Source organism: Dendropsophus ebraccatus, chromosome 13 (assembly GCF_027789765.1).
Source record: "Dendropsophus ebraccatus isolate aDenEbr1 chromosome 13, aDenEbr1.pat, whole genome shotgun sequence".
NCBI classification, from domain to species: Eukaryota; Metazoa; Chordata; class Amphibia; order Anura; family Hylidae; genus Dendropsophus; species Dendropsophus ebraccatus.
In genome coordinates, this window is record NC_091466.1 from 8,625,984 (window position 1) to 8,645,599 (window position 19,616).

General features: G+C 49.4%; 1 protein-coding gene across 4 annotated transcripts in view; it reads left to right on the plus strand.

The window, feature by feature from the left end:
• Nucleotides 1-12,005: 12,005 nt before the first annotated feature.
• Nucleotides 12,006-19,616, plus strand: part of LOC138771447 (NACHT, LRR and PYD domains-containing protein 3-like) — a 58,992-nt gene continuing 51,381 nt past the window's right edge. For 2 of the 4 annotated variants that reach the window (XM_069951145.1, XM_069951148.1), the window contains exons 1-2: nucleotides 12,006-12,070; nucleotides 15,012-15,065. In XM_069951145.1, the coding sequence (XP_069807246.1) occupies nucleotides 15,041-15,065 (25 nt within the window). In that variant the 5' untranslated portion in view covers nucleotides 12,006-12,070; nucleotides 15,012-15,040. Of the gene's footprint in view, nucleotides 12,071-13,448; nucleotides 13,556-15,011; nucleotides 15,066-19,616 lie in introns of those variants that run through there. The other 2 variants (XM_069951146.1, XM_069951147.1) reach the window with 2 other exon arrangements.

Here is a 19,616-nt window from a genome sequence, read left to right on the forward strand (position 1 = left end):
TGGGGGGTGGCTGGGGCAGACTGGAGGGTGGCTGGAGCAGACTGGGGGGGTGACTGGGGGTAGCTGGGGCAGACTGAGGGTGACTGGAGCAGACTGGGGGGTGACAGGGGCTGACTGGGGGTAGCTGGGGCAGACTGTGGGTGACTGGAGCAGACTGGGGGGTGACAGGGGCAGACTGGGGGTAGCTGGGGCAGACTGGGGGTGGCTGGAGTAGACTGGGGGGTGACTGTGGGTAGCTAAGGCAGACTGTGGGTGACTGGGGGTAGCTGGGGAAGACTGTAGGTGACTGGGGCAGACTGGGGGGTGACTGGGGGAGACTGGGGTAGCTGGGGCAGACTGAGGTTGACTGGGGAAGACTGGGGGTAGCTGGGGCAGACTGGGGGTGACTGGAGCAGACTGGGTGATGACTGGGGGTAGCTTAAGCAGACTGGGGGTTACTTGGAGTAGCTGGGGCAAACTGGGTGTAGCTGGGGCAGACCGGGGGTGACTGGAGCAGACTGAAGGGAGACTAGGGGCAGACCGGAGGTGACTGGGGCAGACTGGGGGCTACTTGGGGTAGCTGAGGCAGACTGGGGGTGACTGGGGCAGACTTCAGCTTTATCCCCTTATGTGGGCCCCTCATTATACCACCAGTATAATACAGTGAGTATGGCGAGACTGGTGGTATACTGAGGAGCCCACATTAGGTGATGATGCTGAAGGAGGTATATAGCTATATACATTGGTGTGAGAGGCTGGGATATCAGCTGTATATCAGTCACAGCTGTGATTACCAGTCTCCCAGTATACTAGCCTCTCACACCAGTGTATATAGCTTTATCTCCTTCAGCATTATCCCCCTCATGTGGGCTCCTCAGTATACCACCAGTCTCACAGTACTGTATAATACTGGTGGTATAATGAGGGGCCCTCATGAGGGGGATTATAAACTATACATTAGTGTGAGAGGCTAGTATACTGAAAGACTGGTAATCAGAGCTGTGACTGGTATACAGTGTATACCAGTCAATGGTATACACTGTATACCAGTCCTTCAGCATAATCCCTCCCTTGTGGTCACCTTATTACCTGGCTCCCTGCAGCATACGGCCATCTTGTTCCTTAGGGCTCTTCTATCCCAGAGGCAGGAGTGAGTGACCTCACTGTCAGGTCCTGTAGCTGGAGGAGAGAGCGGCCTCTGGTGGCTGGAGGCAGAATATACAGCCGCCAGCCAAAAAGCCTATACTTAGGCTTCAATGCATTGGGGGCCGTCACGGGGGTGGGGCAAGACGTCAGAGGGGGCAGAGCTTACCGGGACAAACGGGACTGTTGGCAACTATGCATTTCTTGCTCTTCATCAGATGCAATCTTGAAGCTAGTCACGGAGAGAGGCTGGAGCAGGGAGAGTGAGGATTTAGCGGATTGTAGGCAGGAAAAACCCCCAAAGCCCTTGTTAGGGCTACAATGATACACAGCACAGTATATTCTGTGTGTAATATTAATAATTCCTTAAAACAGAAGTGATATACATGTGTGACAAAATAATAGTTAACTATATGGGGGTGCAGTGGGGACCTAACTGCTGTACAGGGGCACAGAGGGGCCTTACTACTATATGGAGGCACAGGGGGGCAAAGTTACTATATGGAAGAACAAAGGGTACTTAACAACTATATGGGGGCACAGAGGAAACTAACCACTATATGGGGGCACAGATGGACCTAATATTATATGTGCTGGACAGGGCCGATTCTAGGGTCTGTGCCGCCTGAGGCAAACCTCAGGCTGCCGCCCCCCTCACTGGCACTCGAACCCCCCCCGCCCCCCCCCCCCCCCCCCCCCGCCCCCGCCCCGCCCCCGCCCCCCCCCGCGCGCAAGCCCACCACCAACATACACTACCACCCCCACCTCACTGGAACAGCCAGGGGCCGCGGCCGCCGGACCTCTTCAAGGCGGATCTGCCGCTTTAAAAGTAGGGGGCTCCGCTACCGCTAGCTGTTCTATCCAGTCCATTGAGCTTCCGGGACAGGTCACCTGATGCACGCCGGCCCCGTAAGCTCACAGCTCCAGCCCCGCGCGCCGCACCTCTCTAGTCTCCTGCTCAGTGGCATACATGCAACAGCTGACCGCACAGGACCGCGGGAGAGGTGCGGCGCACGGGGCTGGAGCTGTGAGCTTACGGGGCCGGCGTGCATCAGGTGACCTGTCCCGGAAGCTCAATGGACTGGATAGAACAGCTAGCGGTAGCGGAGCCCCCTGCTTTTAAAGCGGCAGATCCGCCTTGAAGAGCTCCGGCGGCCGCGTCCCCTGGGTGTTCCAGGGAGGTGGGGGCGGTAGTGTATGTTCTGGAGGGGCCCGGCAGGCAGCCCTACAACTGATAATCTGGGCGGCCCAGTGGGCATTTGCCCAGTCCGCCAGATTATCAGCCGGGCATGCCGCCCCCTGCAGGACCGCAAAATCTGCCGCCTGAGGCGGAATACTCATTCCGCCTCATGGCAGAAGCGGGCCTGGTGCTGGAGCAAGAAGACTAAAATGTTGCTTTGGAATATTCTGCAAAGAAGAGTCATGGCCCAGGCTGGATGGAAAAGAAAGGAAGAAAATAAAGGTATGTAAACCTAACATTTCCAATCAATATATATCCATCCACTTCATCTCCTTCTATACACAAGCATAAACATCAGGCCACTAGCTATTGATATTACTGCTGATACTATTGATACTACAGTCATGGCCAAAAGTTTTAAGAATGACACAAATCTTATATTTTCACTTGATCTGCTGCCCTCTGGTTTTTATGTGTGTTTGTCAGATGTTTTATCACATACAGAAATATAATTGCAATCATATTATGAGTAACAGAAGCTTATACTGTCAGTTAGAATAAGTTACTGCAGCAAGTCAATATTTGCAGTGTTTCGCCTTCTTCTTCAGGACCTCTGCAATTCTCCCCGGCTGCTCTCAATCAACTTCTGGATCAAATCCTGACTAATAGCCGTCCATTCTTGCACAATCAATGCTTGCACTTTGTCAGAATTTGTTGGTTTTTGTTTGTCCACCCGTCTCTTGATGATTGACCACAAGTTCTCAATGGGATTAAGATCTGGGGAGTTTCCAGGCCATGGACCCAAAATCTCTATGTTTTGTTCCCTGAGCCATTTAGTTATCACTAGAGATGAGAGAGTAGTGAAATATTAGACTTTCGAGAATTCGAATCAAATAGGCACCGAGATTCAACTATTCGAACGAATATTCAATCCCATTATAGTCTACGGGAAAAAAATTCTCGTCACTTGGAAATCCAAATTCGACCACTTGGAGGTCACCAAGTCCCCCATGAAACCTCCCTAAATGATGCCAACACCTCCGGAATGACACTGGGACATTAGGGGGAGCATGCCTGGGTGCACCCAACACCCCAAAATTGTAGTATAATGCCACTCTCCCAGTTGTGAAGGGAAAATATTTGCGAACGCTTTACGAACGTTTATGGCAATGCACATTTCGTTCGTATTACTTGTGCAGCGTTACATACACGATTCCAATGTGCATCCGCAGAGTGTCATGTTATTTGTGCGTATCACGCAACACTGGAACAGTATATATCAGGTGCCATTAGTGGTGTTAGGAATAAATGTGAACAGCGCTCCAATGTGTGAGGTCTGCAAAAGCATAGACAAATGCAGGGGAGTAAAGGAAGACTCTCACCTGACGGAGTTGTGCAAATGCAAGGCACAACTCTCAACGATAGCTTGTGTGTGGACCGCAGCCGCTCCCAGAACCAAACAGGTAACATGTAGCAACTTTCCTCCACTCCAATCACTGGGTAGATAGGGCGCAGGTCCAAGAACGTTACAGGATAGGTAAAAAGATTTTTTATTTTTAAAAACACAACGCGTTTCGAAGTCGTGCTGACTTCTTTCTCAAGTGTATAATACCAAATGGTTTTTTCAGCGCAATGCACATTTCGTTTGTATTTCTTGCGCAGCGTTACATACACGATTCCAATATGCGTCCGCAGAGCGTCATGTTATTTGCGCGTATCACGCGTCATGCTGTACGAACGTTACTGAAACAGTATGTATGACGTGCCTTTTTCTGGGCTTCTGGAACAGTATATATCAGGTGCCCTTAGTGGTGTTAAACAGGGACACTATAAGTCACTTGTACACACAGGGTACTGGAATGAATACACCTGCTGATGCTGATGCTGCTGTTATATCATCTATTTCTTAGCACTGAGAAGCTTTGGATTCAGAGATGACTTTTTCGCTGGATATTAGCCCTGAAAAGGACTTTTGGGTTCTGTAGTAATCCTGCCCAAGTATTTAATATTCAAGGTCATGTGGTTCAGCCATCCAATGAGGGTAGACGCCGTTTTCGCGCAGTGTGCGTACTCCCAGGGTCCCTCACGGCCTCCCTGCATGGTCACTGGATTAAAAAAAAGCGCCAACTGCGATGGGAGGGCTTTTGAATGTTTCCCGCGTATTCGTCACACTACTCGATTGTATTCGAATCTTTTGAATACCGCAATATTCGATCAAATACCATCGCGATCGAATCGTATTTGCTCATCTCTAGTTATCACCTTTGCTTTATGGCAAGGTGCTCCATCATGCTGGAAAAGGCATTGGGCATTGTTGATCGCCAAACTGCTCTTGGACGGTTGGGAGAAGTTGCTCTTGGAGGACATTCTGGTACCATTCTTTATTCATGGCTGTGATTTTAGGCAAGACTGTGAGAGAGCCGATTCCCTTGGCTGAGAAGCAACCCCACACATGAATGGTTTCAGGATGCTTTACAGTTGGCATGAGACAAGACTGGTGGTAGCGCTCACCTCGTCTTCTCTGAATAAGCTGTTCTCCAGATGTCCCAAACAATTGGAAAGGGGATTCATCAGAGACAATTACTTTCCCCCAGTCCTCAGCAGTCCACTCCCTGTAGCTTTTGCAGAATATCAGTCCTTCCCTGATGTTTTTTCTGGAGAGAAGTGGCTTCTTTGCTTCCCTCCTTGAGACCAGGCCTTGCTCCAAGAGTCTCCGCAGTCTCACAGTGCACAGTGCAGATGCCCTCACACCTGCCTGCTGCCATTCCTGAGCAAGCTCTGCACTGCTGGTAGCACCATCCTGCAGCTGAAACACTTTTAAGAGATGGTCCTGGCGCCTGCTGGTCTTTCTTGAGCGCCCTGGAGCCTTTTTGGCAACAATGGAACCTCTCTTCTTGAAGTTCTTGATGATGCAATAGATTGTTGACTGAGGTGCAATCTTTCTAGCTGCGATACTCTTCCCTGTTAGGCCATTTTTGTGCAGTGCAATGATGACTGCACGTGATTCTTTAGAGATAACCATGGTTAACAGAAGAGAAACAATGATGCCAAGCACCAGCCTCCCTTTAAAGTGTCCAGTGGTGTCATTCTTACTTAATCATGACAGATCTCCAGCCCTGTCCTCACCAACACCCACACCTGTGTTACTGGAGCAATCACTGAAACAATGTTAGCTGGTCCTTGTAGGGCAGGGCTGCAATGATGTTGAAATGTGTTTTGTTGGATAAAGTTCATTTTCTAGGCAAATATTGACTTTAAAAGTAATTGCTGTTAAGCTGATCACTCTTTATAACATTCTGGAGTATATGCAAATTGCCATTTTAAAAACTGAAGCAGTAGACTTTGTAAAAATTATTCATATCATTTTCAAAACTTTTGGCCATGACTGTACTGCTAATACTATTGGTACTATTACTGCTGGTACAATGAATACTACTGCTGATAATGTTGATACTACTGCCAGTATGAGTGGTACTACTTCTGATACTTGTAATGACTGGAGTAGTGGATCCACTGGACCGTCACCAGCGATGGCGTAAACCGCACCAGGGAGCGGAGTCTAAGGGGCCGCTGGTCCTCACCAGAGCCCACCGCAAGGCGGGATGGAGTTGCCGCGGCAGGCGACCCCCAGGTCGCTACCCCTGGATTGGCTCTCCAGTGACGGGTGACGAGGTGTAGCAGGAACAGTGGGGCAACAGGCAGGCAGCGGCACACACGGGCACAGTCACGAGCAGCGACCGCAAGTGGCAGGAACAACAGGCTGGAGGAGGAGCAGGGAACTGGAGGAGGAGGAGCCCCGGCACAGAGCAGGAGATGGGGCAGCAACGGCGTGGCGAGAGGTATGTGCCGCGGCCGCGGATGTGACAGTACCCCCCCCCTTTGGCCTCCCCCGCTTTCTTGCCTGCAAGGAGTTCTTAATAAGATCCCGATCGAAGATGTTGGTTTCAGGTTCCCAGGATCTCTCCTCTGGGCCAAAACCTCTCCAGTCAACCAAAAAGAAGCATCTTCCTCTAACTGTCTTCATTGCAAGGATGTCCTTAACAGTGTAGATGTCAGAAGATGCTGTTTGCGGAGGAATAGAGATGGTCTTCTGAGAGAAGCGGTTAAGGACCACAGGCTTCAGGAGAGAGACATGGAAAGAGTTGGGAATCCGCATGGTGGGAGGCAGGCGAAGCTTGTAGGTTACCGGGTTAATGCGTCTCAGCACCACGAATGGTCCCAGGAAGCGTGGGCCCAACTTGTAACTGGGGATCTTGAGGCGTATATATCTGGCGGAGAGCCAAACCTTGTCACCAGGAGCGAAAGTTACTGCTGGTCTCCTTCTCTTGTCTGCCTGAGCCTTCATCTGACCTGTAGCATGTATGAGGGATTGCTGTGTCTGCTCCCATATGGACTTAAAGTCAGTCACCAGTTCGTCCACAGCTGGTACCTTGGAAGAAGAGGACAGAGGCAATGGGGGGCATGGGTGTTGTCCATAGACAATGAAGAACGGTGACTTGCCTGTGGAAGTAGAGTCCAGGTGATTGTATGAGAACTCAGCCCAGGGAAGTAGACTGGACCAATTATCTTGACGGGCAGACACAAAATGCCTTAGATAATTTCCTAGGACCTGATTGACCCTCTCAACTTGCCCGTTGGTCTGGGGATGGTAAGCCGAGGAAAAGTCTAACTTCACCTGGATATGGGAGCAGAGAGCACGCCAGAATTTGGAGATAAATTTTGACCCTCTATCAGAGACGATATGCTGAGGTAGTCCATGCAAACGGAAGATATGCTGGAAAAAAAAATTGGCCAGACGAGGAGCGGACGGCAGACCAGGAAGAGCCATGAAGTGAGACATCTTAGAAAAGAGATCTGTAACCACCCAGATGGCTGTGTTCTCTGCAGAAGGGGGTAGATCGGTGATGAAGTCCATGCCAATGTGGGTCCAGGGGCGATCTGGTACTGGCAAGGGGAGAAGCAAACCGGCTGGTCTTAGACGGGAGGACTTATTTTGGGCACAGGTGGTGCAGGAAGCCACAAAATCTCTGATGTCTTTAGATAAATTTGGCCACCAGTAGAGATGAGAAATCAATAGCCTAGTCTTGTGGACCCCCGGATGCCCGGCAAGCAAGGAAGAATGTCCCCATTTCAGGATTCTCTTACGGAGTGCGGCAGGCACGAAGGTCTTTCCGGGAGGAACATTCCGAAGGACTGAGGCAGCGACCGGCATTAGGCGGTCAGGGGGTATGATGTGGCGAGGAGTCTTCGCTTGTCCCAGGACATCAGATGCTCGAAAGAGGGCGTCGGCCTTCACGTTTTTCTCTGCAGGACGGAAGTGGATGACAAAATTGAACCGGGAGAAGAAGAGCAACCATCGAGCCTGCCTGGGATTAAGTCGCTGGGCCGACTGGAGGTAGAGAAGATTCTTGTGATCCGTGAAGATTTTGACTGGATGTCTAGCCCCCTCTAGAAGATGACGCCACTCCTCTAGGGCCAACTTAATTGCCAATAGCTCATGGTCACCTATGGTGTAGTTTCTCTCAGCCGGGGAAAAAGTCTTAGAGAAAAATCCGCAAGTCCTGGCCTTGCCCGAAGAGTCCCTCTGTGTGAGAATGGCTCCAGCACCCACAGAAGAAGCATCGACTTCCAATGAAAATGGCCTGGTGGGATCCGGACGGGACAGAACCGGAGCAGAAGCAAAGGCTGACTTTAGACTGGTGAAGGCTTGTTCAGCCTCAATAGGCCAACGCTTAGGGTCTGCTCCTTTCTTTGTAAGAGCCACAATCAGCGCTACCAGGGTGGAAAAATGCGGAATAAACTGCCGATAATAATTGGAAAAGCCCAAAAATCGTTGAATCGCTCTGAGTCCAACGGGACGTGGCCACTGAAGAACTGATGAGAGTTTTTCAGGGTCCATCTGAAGTCCACGATCGAAGACTATGTATCCAAGAAAGGGAAGGCTGGGCTGGTGGAACACGCACTTCTTCAATTTGGCATACAGGCGGTTAGCCCTAAGTCGACGTAGCACTTGGCGTACTTGAGCCACATGGGTCTGCTGATCAGGGGACTAGATGACACAGACGTAGAGGAGGTCACGGAATATATCGTTGACAAACTCCTGGAAGACCGCGGGGGCATTACAAAGGCCAAAGGGCATGACCAGATACTCGTAGTGCCCGTCCCTGGTGTTGAAGGCAGTCTTCCATTCGTCACCCTCACGGATCGTGATCAAATTGTAGGCTCCTCTAAGATCCAATTTGGTAAAAATCCGAGCTCCACGGAGACGATCAAATAACTCGGAGATTAGCGGAAGAGGGTACCGATTCTTCACCGTCACCTTATTAAGACCCCAAAAGTCTATACATGGACGGAGAGAACCGTCCTTCTTCTGGACGAAGAAGAACCCTGCACCAGCTGGTGACGTGGACTTACGAATAAAGCCCTTCTGGAGATTCTCCTTGATGTACACCGACATGGCCTCTGTTTCTGGGACTGAGAGTGGGTACACTCGACCACGAGGAGGTGTCGCACCCGGCAGGAGATCGATGGGACAATCGTTAGACCGGTGTGGTGGCAGGACGTCAGCCTCCTTGGCGGAGAATAAATCCGCAAGATCTTTATATTCAGCCGGGAGGTCAGGCAAAGACTTGGACACGTCTGGTGAGGAAGACGTGGGCCGGATCACAGGGGTCTTCAAGCAGCAGTTGAGGCAACCAGGACCCCAACGCAGGACTTCTCCGGTCCTCCAATCTAGGCTGGGGGCATGGAGCTGCAACCAGGGAAGTCCCAACAGAATGTCAGATGAGGAGCTGGACAAGAAGAAGAGGGCAATCTTCTCAGAATGCAGCGACCCTACTTGCAGCGTCAGAGGTTGGGTCTGGAATCGGATGACCGTATTGAGCGACTCACCGGTGACCGAAGAGATAGAAAGTGGCCTGGAAATCTGAACCACGGGTAGGTGCCACTTGTGGACCAATGATTCCGAAATAAAGTTACCAGCCGAGCTAGAATCGAGGAAACCAGTGGACTGGAATCTTTGTCCAGAAGGAGCCGAGATGGTAACTGGCACGTACAACCGTGGAGAGGATGCATTCACACCTAGGGAGGCCTCTCCTACCGGACCTACCGCTGGGGACAGTTAAGGCGGAAGTGGTCGGGGCTGGCACAATAAAGGCAAAGGTTCAGCTCCCGACGGCGAGTTCTCTCTTCCGGGGTCAGGCGAGCCCTTTCCACATGCATGGGTTCTTCTGGAGTTGGTATGGCAACGGGAGACACCGGCCTCTGGAAAGTGGGTGCCAACCGGAACGTGCGTCTGGGACGTTTCAGTTCACGCTCTTGCCGAACCTCCTCCTCTCTCTCGGAGAACTGGACATCAATCTGAGTAGCCAGGTGGATGAGATTGTTTAAGGTGGTCCGAAGATCTCGGCCAGAAAGCACATCCTTCACTCGATTGGAAAGACCCTTCTTGAAGGTGGCAAGGAGAGCCGCTTCATTCCAGTCAAGTTCGGCTGCCAACGTGCTGAATTGGATGGCGTACTCGGCTACAGAGGAATTCCCTTGTCGTAAGTTGAGGAGGGAGGTCTCTGCAGATGAGGCTCGGGCTGGCTCTTCGAACACGCAGCGGAATTCAGCCAGGAAGGCCTGGAGGTTAGCAGTAACTAGATCATCACGGTCCCACAAAGGAGTTGCCCAGGCCAGAGCCTTCCCCTCCAAGAGACTGATGACAAACACCACCTTGGAGCGCTCGGTGGTGAACTGGTTGCCCAGAAGCTCTATGTGCATAGCACACTGGGTGATGAACCCTCTGCACTGCTTGGAATCTCCACCATACCTTGAAGGGAGAGCAAGGCGTAAGCTCGGTCCGAGAGGAGACACTCCAGGCACAGTAGGTGCAGGAGATGCTGTTTGATGTGCTGGGATTGCTGCTGGATATGGTGGGCCTGCTGGGCGACCACTCTGGCGATATCGCGGATGTCTGGCACCTCGCCGGGATCCATGGTTGGAGCCTGCTGTAATGACTGGAGTCACCAGCGATGGCGTAAACCGCACCAGGGAGCGGAGTCTAAGGGGCCGCTGGTCTTCACCAGAGCCCACCGCAAGGCAGGATGGACTTGCTGCGGCAGGCGACCCCCAGGTCGCTACCCCTGGATTGTCTTGCCAGTGACGGGTGACGAGGTGTAGCAGGAACAGTGGGGCAACAGGCAGGCAGCGGCACACACGGGCACAGTCACGAGCAGGGACCGCAAGTGGCAGGAACAATGGCCAGGAACAACTGATAGGAACAACAGGCTGGAGCAACAGCGGCTGGGACAAAACACACTAGGAAGCATGCAGAGGCTCCAACACCTGTGGTGGGGCAGGGCTGCAATTTATAGGAGAGTCTCAGAGCAGAGCAGTAGTCAATTAAAGGCACAGTGACCCTTTAAGTTATAGCAAAGCTGGCGCGCGCGCTCCCTAGGAGACAGGGACACGCCCGTCGGGCTGACAGGGAACTGGAGGAGGAGGAGCCCCGGCACAGAGCAGGAGATGGGGCAGCAGCGGTGTGGCGAGAGGTATGTGCCGCGGCCGCAGATGTTACAATACTTCTGCTGATATTATTGATAATATTGCTGGTACAATTAGAATTCCTTTAAGACAGCGATGGGGAACCTCCGGCACTCCAGCTGTTACAAAACTACAGTTCCCATCATGCCTGTACAGCCAAAGTGTTAGTAGGATGTGTAGGCTGGGATAGAGTTCTATCCTCTTCAGTGATGAGTCCCATTTTCATCAAAATGATAGCCAGAGACTAGTCTGGAGACTTTACCAGTGACCGGTCCTACTCCCAAGATGGTTTAGTCTTCATTCAAGGTGCACTTACTGCTTGGCATTACATTGATTTGGTCGTGGAACCAAAGGTCATTTCTCTAAAGTGTCCCAGGAGACATGTTATAGCATGACATCTCCCAGCTGCTGTAAGCGGCCTGCATGGCCTAACTATGCTACCATGGTCGGCCTGCAGCGTCTCCGGACTTGTTTCCCATTTACCACATCTGAGACATCACTGGTTGGTATCAATCTCGATGATATTTGAGTACAGTCAGCTTGGCAGAACAGCTTTTAGACAACAATTAATACCCTTAAAGGGGGTTATACAGAAGTACAAAAGGTTCCACCTCTTCTGCTCTCCAGCGCTGCACTTTCTCCCTCTCAATGCTCAAAGAATGCACCCGCCTCCCTCTTGTCTTGGAAGTTAGCATCTAAGACACCAGAGGGAAAAAGTGCAGCACCAGAGAGCAGAAGAGGCAGCACCTTTCCTCTCTCTGGGTGACTCTGTCAGTGCCGAGATGTGTAATTCCATGTACAGTATGTCTGCACCTGGTGCTCATACTAAATATACAGAGATTTATTATCATGTTTATTGTTCCTGCGGTTTCCATACTTCCACAGCTTTTTTTTCTTGTTCCCGCACAGTAATGTTGCTCAATATTTTGCCACCAAAACCAGGATTGGATAGAAAACACAGAAAGGCTATGCACAAACACTGCTGAAATTGAGTGGATGGACGCCATTTAATGGCAAATAATTGTGGTTATTTTAAAACGGGCGTTATTTGCCATTAAATGACGGCCATCCACTCAATTTCAACAGTGTGTGAACATAGCCTTAATGTATTATAGGGTTAAATTGAACCAGGAACTAAAAGTGAAAGTAATTTGTAGAGGATCCTCCCTTCGCTCGGCCCTCCTCCTCCATGTACATTCTTCGGACATCTTGCTGTTTCTTCGAGCTGTACAAATCATTCTGGTAACAGACTCACCTCTCTTATACGCTCTTTCTCTCTCTATAACTTGTTTTATGGTGGAGGGTATTACACTGCTCACTGATATATAGGAGGGTCTCTGATATTTAGGAAGGCGAACTTCCAGCAGATCTAACTTTAGGCCAAGTTGACAACGTTCAAATCTCATAGACGGCAGAGAGGAGAAGCTGCAGTTACATGGCTATACAGCAAATGCTAAACACAGACCATGTACTGTCCAAGTGCAACGTGTGAATAAGAGTTCATAACAACACTTAAAAAGTTAGACTTTTTTGCATTGTTTTTGCTGTCTTTCATCTGTTTTTGCTGCCTTTTGCTGTCTTTGCCACTGTCTTTAATCGCTGGTTTGTTTTGTAGAATTTTTGGGTAGATTGTTCCAGCAAGCCCTTGTCATGATCGCAATACTCGCACCTTGAGTTAGACATTGACAAAAAGGGGCCACCCTGGCATTTCCCTATTTATGTTCCAATACTCGCAACCGAGTGGGACTTAAGGGGTTATTTATCAGGATGGTGTGGTGCTCTCCCCATCATGGAGGCACCCCGTGGCAACAGGCTAGAGATATCTGGCTATTTCCCGTGTTTTGAGATTCGCAACCGAGGCTCCACGGACTCTTGTTTTGCATATTTAAATTTTTGGGGGCATCAGTGGAGACTCTTGATTGAGTACTTCATTGGAGCTTTTTCACTGTTCTCCTTGAGTTCAGTGATTACTGTGTATCGTTGGTAGATTGTTCCAGGAATCTGACGGTATGAGGTGTTTCTAAGGGTTTTTTTTAGGGGGTTTTCTCCATAGGCGTGACATTACAGCTGTATAAATACCTGATTTCCAGGCAGCCTCAGGGCGTGCTCAGGGTTCGCTCATCTCTAGTTTACTAGTACAAGCTGTTATTATGTGATAAGATACTATAATGTACAGGAATAACGTCTCTTCGTGTTCCAGTGTATTAAAGGGGAACTATCAGCCGGGTAGACGAATCTAACCTGCTGATATGTCCCTACTGCACAGGAGACCCTGAGGAGGGAAATGTCTGTTTTACCTGCATCCTCAGCGCCGTCCTAGTGCAGTTAGTCATTTGCTTCATGGTCCGGTGAGACCGTTAGGAGCACTGCCCATTCCCACAGCGCCGATCCACCCCTGGACAGCCCAACTCTTGGTGGCTCAGTGGTTAGCACTGTAGCCTTGCAGCACTGGAGTCCTGGGTTAAAATCCTACCAAGGGCAACATCTGCAAAGAGTTTGTATGTTCTCTACATGTTTGCGTGGGCTTCCTCCCGCACCCAAAAACATACAGATAGGTGAAGCGCTGCGGAATCTGTGTGCGCTATACAAATAAAAACATTATTATTATTATTATAATCAGTCAAGTGAGCCGGCTGGGGCCGTGAAGACACAGTGACAATGTCACAGACCTGCCCTGAATAAAGGTCGTTTTTACCAAAGATGCCAGATCACACAGCAGCACTAAAGGTAAGTATGCAATGGTTGTGGGATCGGCGCTGATAAATCCATATCAATACTGTAATTTTCCCTTTTAGTGTGTTACACAAATGAACTGTTAAACATAAATCAAGTATTTATTAACACTGTAAAAAAAGTATTTAAAAAAAAATCAAAAAACGAAAATGTTTTTCTAAATATTTTTTTCTATTAGAGTCTCAGTAACACAAGTTACTACCAAACAAAACAAATCGAAAAAATCCTGGCATTTCAACATAAAACTTTATTTATTATGTCAGTCAATGTTATAAAAAGAAGTATTAAAGGGATTAAGGGGATTGTTCACCAACAAAAAAAATTTGAGCTGGTGCCAGAGATTTGTAATTTACTTCTAATAAGAAATCTCCAGTCTTCCAGTACTTATCATCTGCTGTATGTCCTGCAGGAAGTAGTGTAGTCTTTCCAGTCTATGGAGAGGTTTTCTATGGGGATTTGCTACTGCTCTGGACAGTTCCTGACATGGACAGAGGTGGCAGCAGAGAGCACTGTGTCAGACTGGAGAAGATACCCCACTTCCTGCAGGACATATGTGGTGTCCCACCACAGGGGTTACTAGTATGTTATACCCCTCACAAACGTCTGTACTTCAAGTAACAGTGGTAATGAAGTAGTACCTAAGTTTTGCCAGAAGATGTCACTATTGTATGTAACTGTAGTTATATTTTGCACAGCTGCAAGAAACCAATGGGTTATTGTTTATTGTGATCTGTACACCAATGAGGACCTTCTCTTCTTCTCTACCTATCCCTGAACTTCTTTCTTTCTATGCTTTCTTCTCCACCACTCACAGGGGATATTACACCACCTGTAGGAAGTTGTCACATGGGGAGAGGAAGCATACACCCACACTTAGTCAGTCTTAGTCTGGTTGTTGAAGAGAGAGGATACAAAACAAGTTGGTCCCTGCTGTGGTCCAGCTGGGCCCTGGCTTTGCCAGGTCCCCACTCCAGAACTAGTCCGTAGTCTTAGTCAGGTTCCCGTGAAGAACAGACACACATGGGAGACGCAGACACCAGTTTCTTGAAAGCAGCACTTTGACACAGCACACTTTGCAGTGTTAAGCTACTCAAGGGAGAGGACAAGTCAGAGAAACCCCTACCCATGCCGAGAACAAGTCTAAAAGTGCAATACAGTATCCTGATAACAAGAGGAACTGATCCGGATAGAGCAAAGTTGCTAGAAGCCTACGTAATCTATCTCGCAACGCAGGTGTCACCAGGAAATCTTAACTCTGCTCAACTCAGGTAACAAGGTCTGGGGCTTGTGTCATCCTCATAGGACTGGTCACCCGACAAAGGTCGAAACACGTCGGGCACAAGTTAACGTCTACTTTCAGGTCTTCAGATTCGAATTTTTTGTGAACTGCCCCTTTAAATAATTTCTGGGCTTTCTTTTCTGTTTCTCAGATTTATTTTCTGTCTTGCAGAACTTTTACTGTCTTCCCAGGAGTCAGGAATGAGCAGTTCAGATACGACTGGTGGTAAGGATTCTGCTTCTTCTTTCTCCCTTCTTCTAACAATTATATTACTTTGCTGTGTAAATGATTCTGCAACATTGTACAATTTACATTGATCTCTGTGATCTAGATGTAAAGGGAAGTGAAAGAACTGTTCACTCTTGCATCAGAGCTCCATTCCAGGGCTCCATCATAGATTCCATTCCAGGGCTCCATCATAGATTCCATTCCACGGCTCCATTATAGATTCCATTCCAGGGCTCCATCATAGATTCCATTCCACGGCTCCATTATAGATTCCATTCCAGGGCTCCATCATAGATTCCATTCTAGAGCTCCATCACAGATTCCATTCCACGGCTCCATCATAGATTCCATTCTAGAGCTCCATCACAGATTCCATTCCACGGCTCCATTATAGATTCCATTCCAGGGCTCCATCACAGATTCCATTCCAGGGCTCCATCACAGATTCCATTCCAGGGCTCCATCACAGATTCCATTCCAGGGCTCCATCACAGATTCCATTCCAGGGCTCCATCACAGATTCCATTCCAGGGCTCCATCACAGATTCCATTCCAGGGCTCCATCACAGATTCCATTCCACGGCTCCATTATAGATTCCATTCCAGGGCTCCATCACAGATTCCATTCCAGGGCTCCATCACAGATTCCATTCCAGGGCTCCATCACAGATTCCATTCCAGGGCTCCATCACAGATTCCATTCCAGGGCTCCATCACAGATTCCATTCCAGGGGTCATACAGAGTCATGGCCAAAAGTTTTAAGAATGACACAAATCTTATATTCTGACATGATCCTCTGCCCTCTGGTTTTTATGTGTGTTTGTCAGATGTTTTTATCACATACAGAAATATAATTGCAATCATAATATGAGTAAGGCCTTATGCACACGTTCCGTAATTTTTTCGGGTCCGGAAACCACCCGCTAAAAATTACGGGTTGGACATCCGTATTGCTTCCGTATTGCATCCGGAAGCACGGAAGTCTGATGATGCCTGCAATCACCGCCGAGCACGGAAGCGTCCCCAGTTGCCATGGTGATCGCAGGAGGACACTTCTGTGCTCGGTCTTTACAGGCATCATCAGACCCCTCATGCGATCACCATGGCAACCGGGGACGCTTCCGTGCTCGGCCGGGATTGGCATCATCAGACCCCCTCTGCGGCATTAGACCCCCTCCTGCGGCGGCATCAGACCCCCTCTGCGGCATCAGACCCCCTCTGCGGCATCAGACCCCCTCTGCGGCATCAGACCCCCTCCTGCGGCGGCATCAGACCCCCTCTGCGGCATCAGAGCCACTCCTGCAGCGGCATCAGACCCCTTCCTGCGGCATCAGACCCCCTCTGCGGCATCAGACCCCCTCCTTCGGCGGCATCAGACCCCCTCTGCGGCATCAGACCCCCTCCTGCGGCGGCATCAGACCCCCTCTGCGGCATCAGACCCCCTCCTGCGGCGGCATCAGACCCCCTCCTGTGGCGGCATTAGACCCCCTCTGCGGCATCAGACCCCCTCCTGCGGCGGCATCAGACTCCCTCCTGCGGCGGCATCAGACCCCCTCCTGCGGCAGCATCAGACCCCCTCCTGTGGCAGCATCAGACCCCCTCTGCAGCATCAGACCCCCTCTGCGGCATCAGACCCCCTCTGCGGCATCAGACCCCCTCTGCGGCATCAGACCCCCCCTCTGCGGCATCAGACCCCCCCTCTGCGGCATCAGACCCCCCTCTGTGGCATCAGACCCCCTCCTGTGGCAGCATCAGACCCCCTCTGCAGCATCAGACCCCCTCCTGTGGCAGCATCAGACCCCCTCTGCAGCATCAGACCCCCTCCTGTGGCAGCATCAGACCCCCTCTGCAGCATCAGACCCCCTCTGCGGCATCAGACCCCCTCTGCGGCATCAGACCCCCTCTGCGGCATCAGACCCCCCCTCTGCGGCATCAGACCCCCCCTCTGCGGCATCAGACCCCCTCCTGCGGTAAGGATGCGATCTCCTATGCGATCCTCCTGTGCCGTTCTGCCTTCAGTGCTCTTAATTGATTCATTGATACTTTTCCTAACTACATTGTAAACATCCCAATTTATTGAGGTAATTGGTACTTGTACCTTTGTAGCCCAGCTGCCAATCATCATTACCAATTAGCTCAATAAATTGGTGTTTACTATGTGGTTAGGAAAGTATCAATGAATCAATTAACAGACTGTGAGCAGTGAATGAATGGCCTGTCAGCTAAATTCGGCACAATATAAAGTTATGCAATGTTCCGAGCAGGCACCCTTCTGTATGGTCTTCACCTTGTGGAGTACTACATATCCCAGCTCTCTGATTCTGCTACAATCGTCACACGATAGGATTCTGCTACAATCGGCATACGGTGTTCAGCAACAGAGATCCGGAGAACTATAGATCCCAGCACTTCTATATACTGCTGTGCAAATAGGAGCATGAGTTATCCATATTTTTCTACGGAAATACGGATGCCAAACATGTTGCAATCCGCAAACAATCCGTAGACAATTGATGTCAATGAGAGCATCCGTGAAAAAATCTGGGTCCGCACCGGGTCCGCTCTAGGACATGTCCTTTTTTTTTACGGATTGATTTTCATCCATTTCTGCTACTAATCGTGTGAATAGCCCAATAGACTTCAATGTGCACTAACTCGGATATGGAAATACGGATCCGTAAATTACAGAACGTGTGAATAAGGCCTAACAAAAGCTTATACTGACAGTTAGAATAAGTTACTGCAGCAAGTCAATATTTGCAGTGTTTCGCCTTCTTCTTCAGGACCTCTGCAATTCTCCCCGGCTGCTCTCATCAACTTCTGGACCAAATCCTGACTGATAGCCGTCCATTCTTGCACAATCAATGCTTGCATTTTGTCAGAATTTGTCGGTTTTTGTTTGTCCACCCGTCTCTTGATGATTGACCACAAGTTCTCAATGGGATTAAGATCTGGGGAGTTTCCAGGCCATGGACCCAAAATCTCTATGTTTTGTTCCCTGAGCCATTTAGTTATCACCTTTGCTTTATGGCAAGGTGCTCCATCATGCTGGAAAAGGCATTGTTGGTGGCCAAACTACTCTTGGACGGTTGGGAGAAGTTGCTCTTGGAGGACATTCTGGTCCCATTCTTTATTCATGGCTGTGTTTTTAGGCAAGACTGTGAGAGAGCCGATTCCCTTGGCTGAGAAGCAACCCCACACATGAATGGTTTCAGGATGCTTTACAGTTGGAATGAGACAAGACTGGGGGTAGCACTCACCTCGTCTTCTCCGAATAAGCTGTTTTCCAGATGTCCCAAACAATCGGAAAGGGGATTCATCAGAGACAATGACTTTCCCCCAATCCTCAGCAGTCCACTCCCTGGACCTTTTGCAGAATATCAGTCTGTCCCTGATGTTTTTTCTGGAGAGAAGTGGCTTCTTTGCTTCCCTCCTTGAGACCAGTCCTTGCTCCAAGAGTCTCCGCCTCACAGTGCACAGTGCAGATGCCCTCACACCTGACTGCTGCCATTCCTGAGCAAGCTCTGCACTGCTGGTAGCCCCATCCCGCAGCTGAAACACTTTTAAGAGATGGTCCTGGCGCTTGCTGGTCTTTCTTGGGCGTCCTGGAGCCTTTTTGGCAGCAATGGAACCTCTCTCCTTGATGTTCTTGATGATGCAATAGATTGTTGACTGAGGTGCAATCTTTCTAGCTGCGATACTCTTCCCTGTTAGGCCATTTTTGTGCAGTGCAATGATGACTGCACGTGTTTCTTTTGAGATTACCATGGTTAACAGAAGAGAAACAATGATGCCAAGCACCAGCCTTCTTTTAAAGTGTCCAGTGGTGTCAATCTTACTTAATCATGACAGATTGATCTCCAGCCCTGTCCTCATCAACACCCACACCTGTGTTAATGGAGCAATCACTGAAACGATGTTAGCTGATCCTTTTAAGGCAGGGCTGCAATGATGTTGAAATGTGTTTTGGGAGATAATCTAAGTTCATTTTCTAGGCAAATATTGACTTTGCAAGTACTTGCTGATAAGCTGATCACTCTGTATAACATTCTGGAGTATATGCAAATTGCCATTTTAAAAACTGAAGCAGTAGATTTTGTAAAAATTTATATTTGTATCATTCTCAAAACTTTTGGCCATGACTGTAGATTCCATTCCAGGGATTCATCACAGATTTCATTCAGGGACTCCATCTAGAGATGAGCGAACCGGGTTCGGGCTCGAGTCCATCCGAAGCTGAACTTTCGGCATTTGATTAGCGGTGGCTGCTGAACTTGGATAAAGCCCTAAGGCTATGTAGAAAACATGGATATAGTCATTGGCTGTATCCATGTTTTCCAGACAACTTTACAGCTTTATCCAAGTTCAGCAGCCACAGCTAATCAAATGCCAAACGTTGGGGTTCGGATCGACTCTAACCCGAACCCGGTTCGCTCATCTCTGGCTCCATCATAGATTCCATTCATGGCTCCATCATAGATTCCATTCCAGGGCTCCATCACAAATTCCATTTGCGGCTGTAAAATGGAGCTGAACTGTTGGTTTTA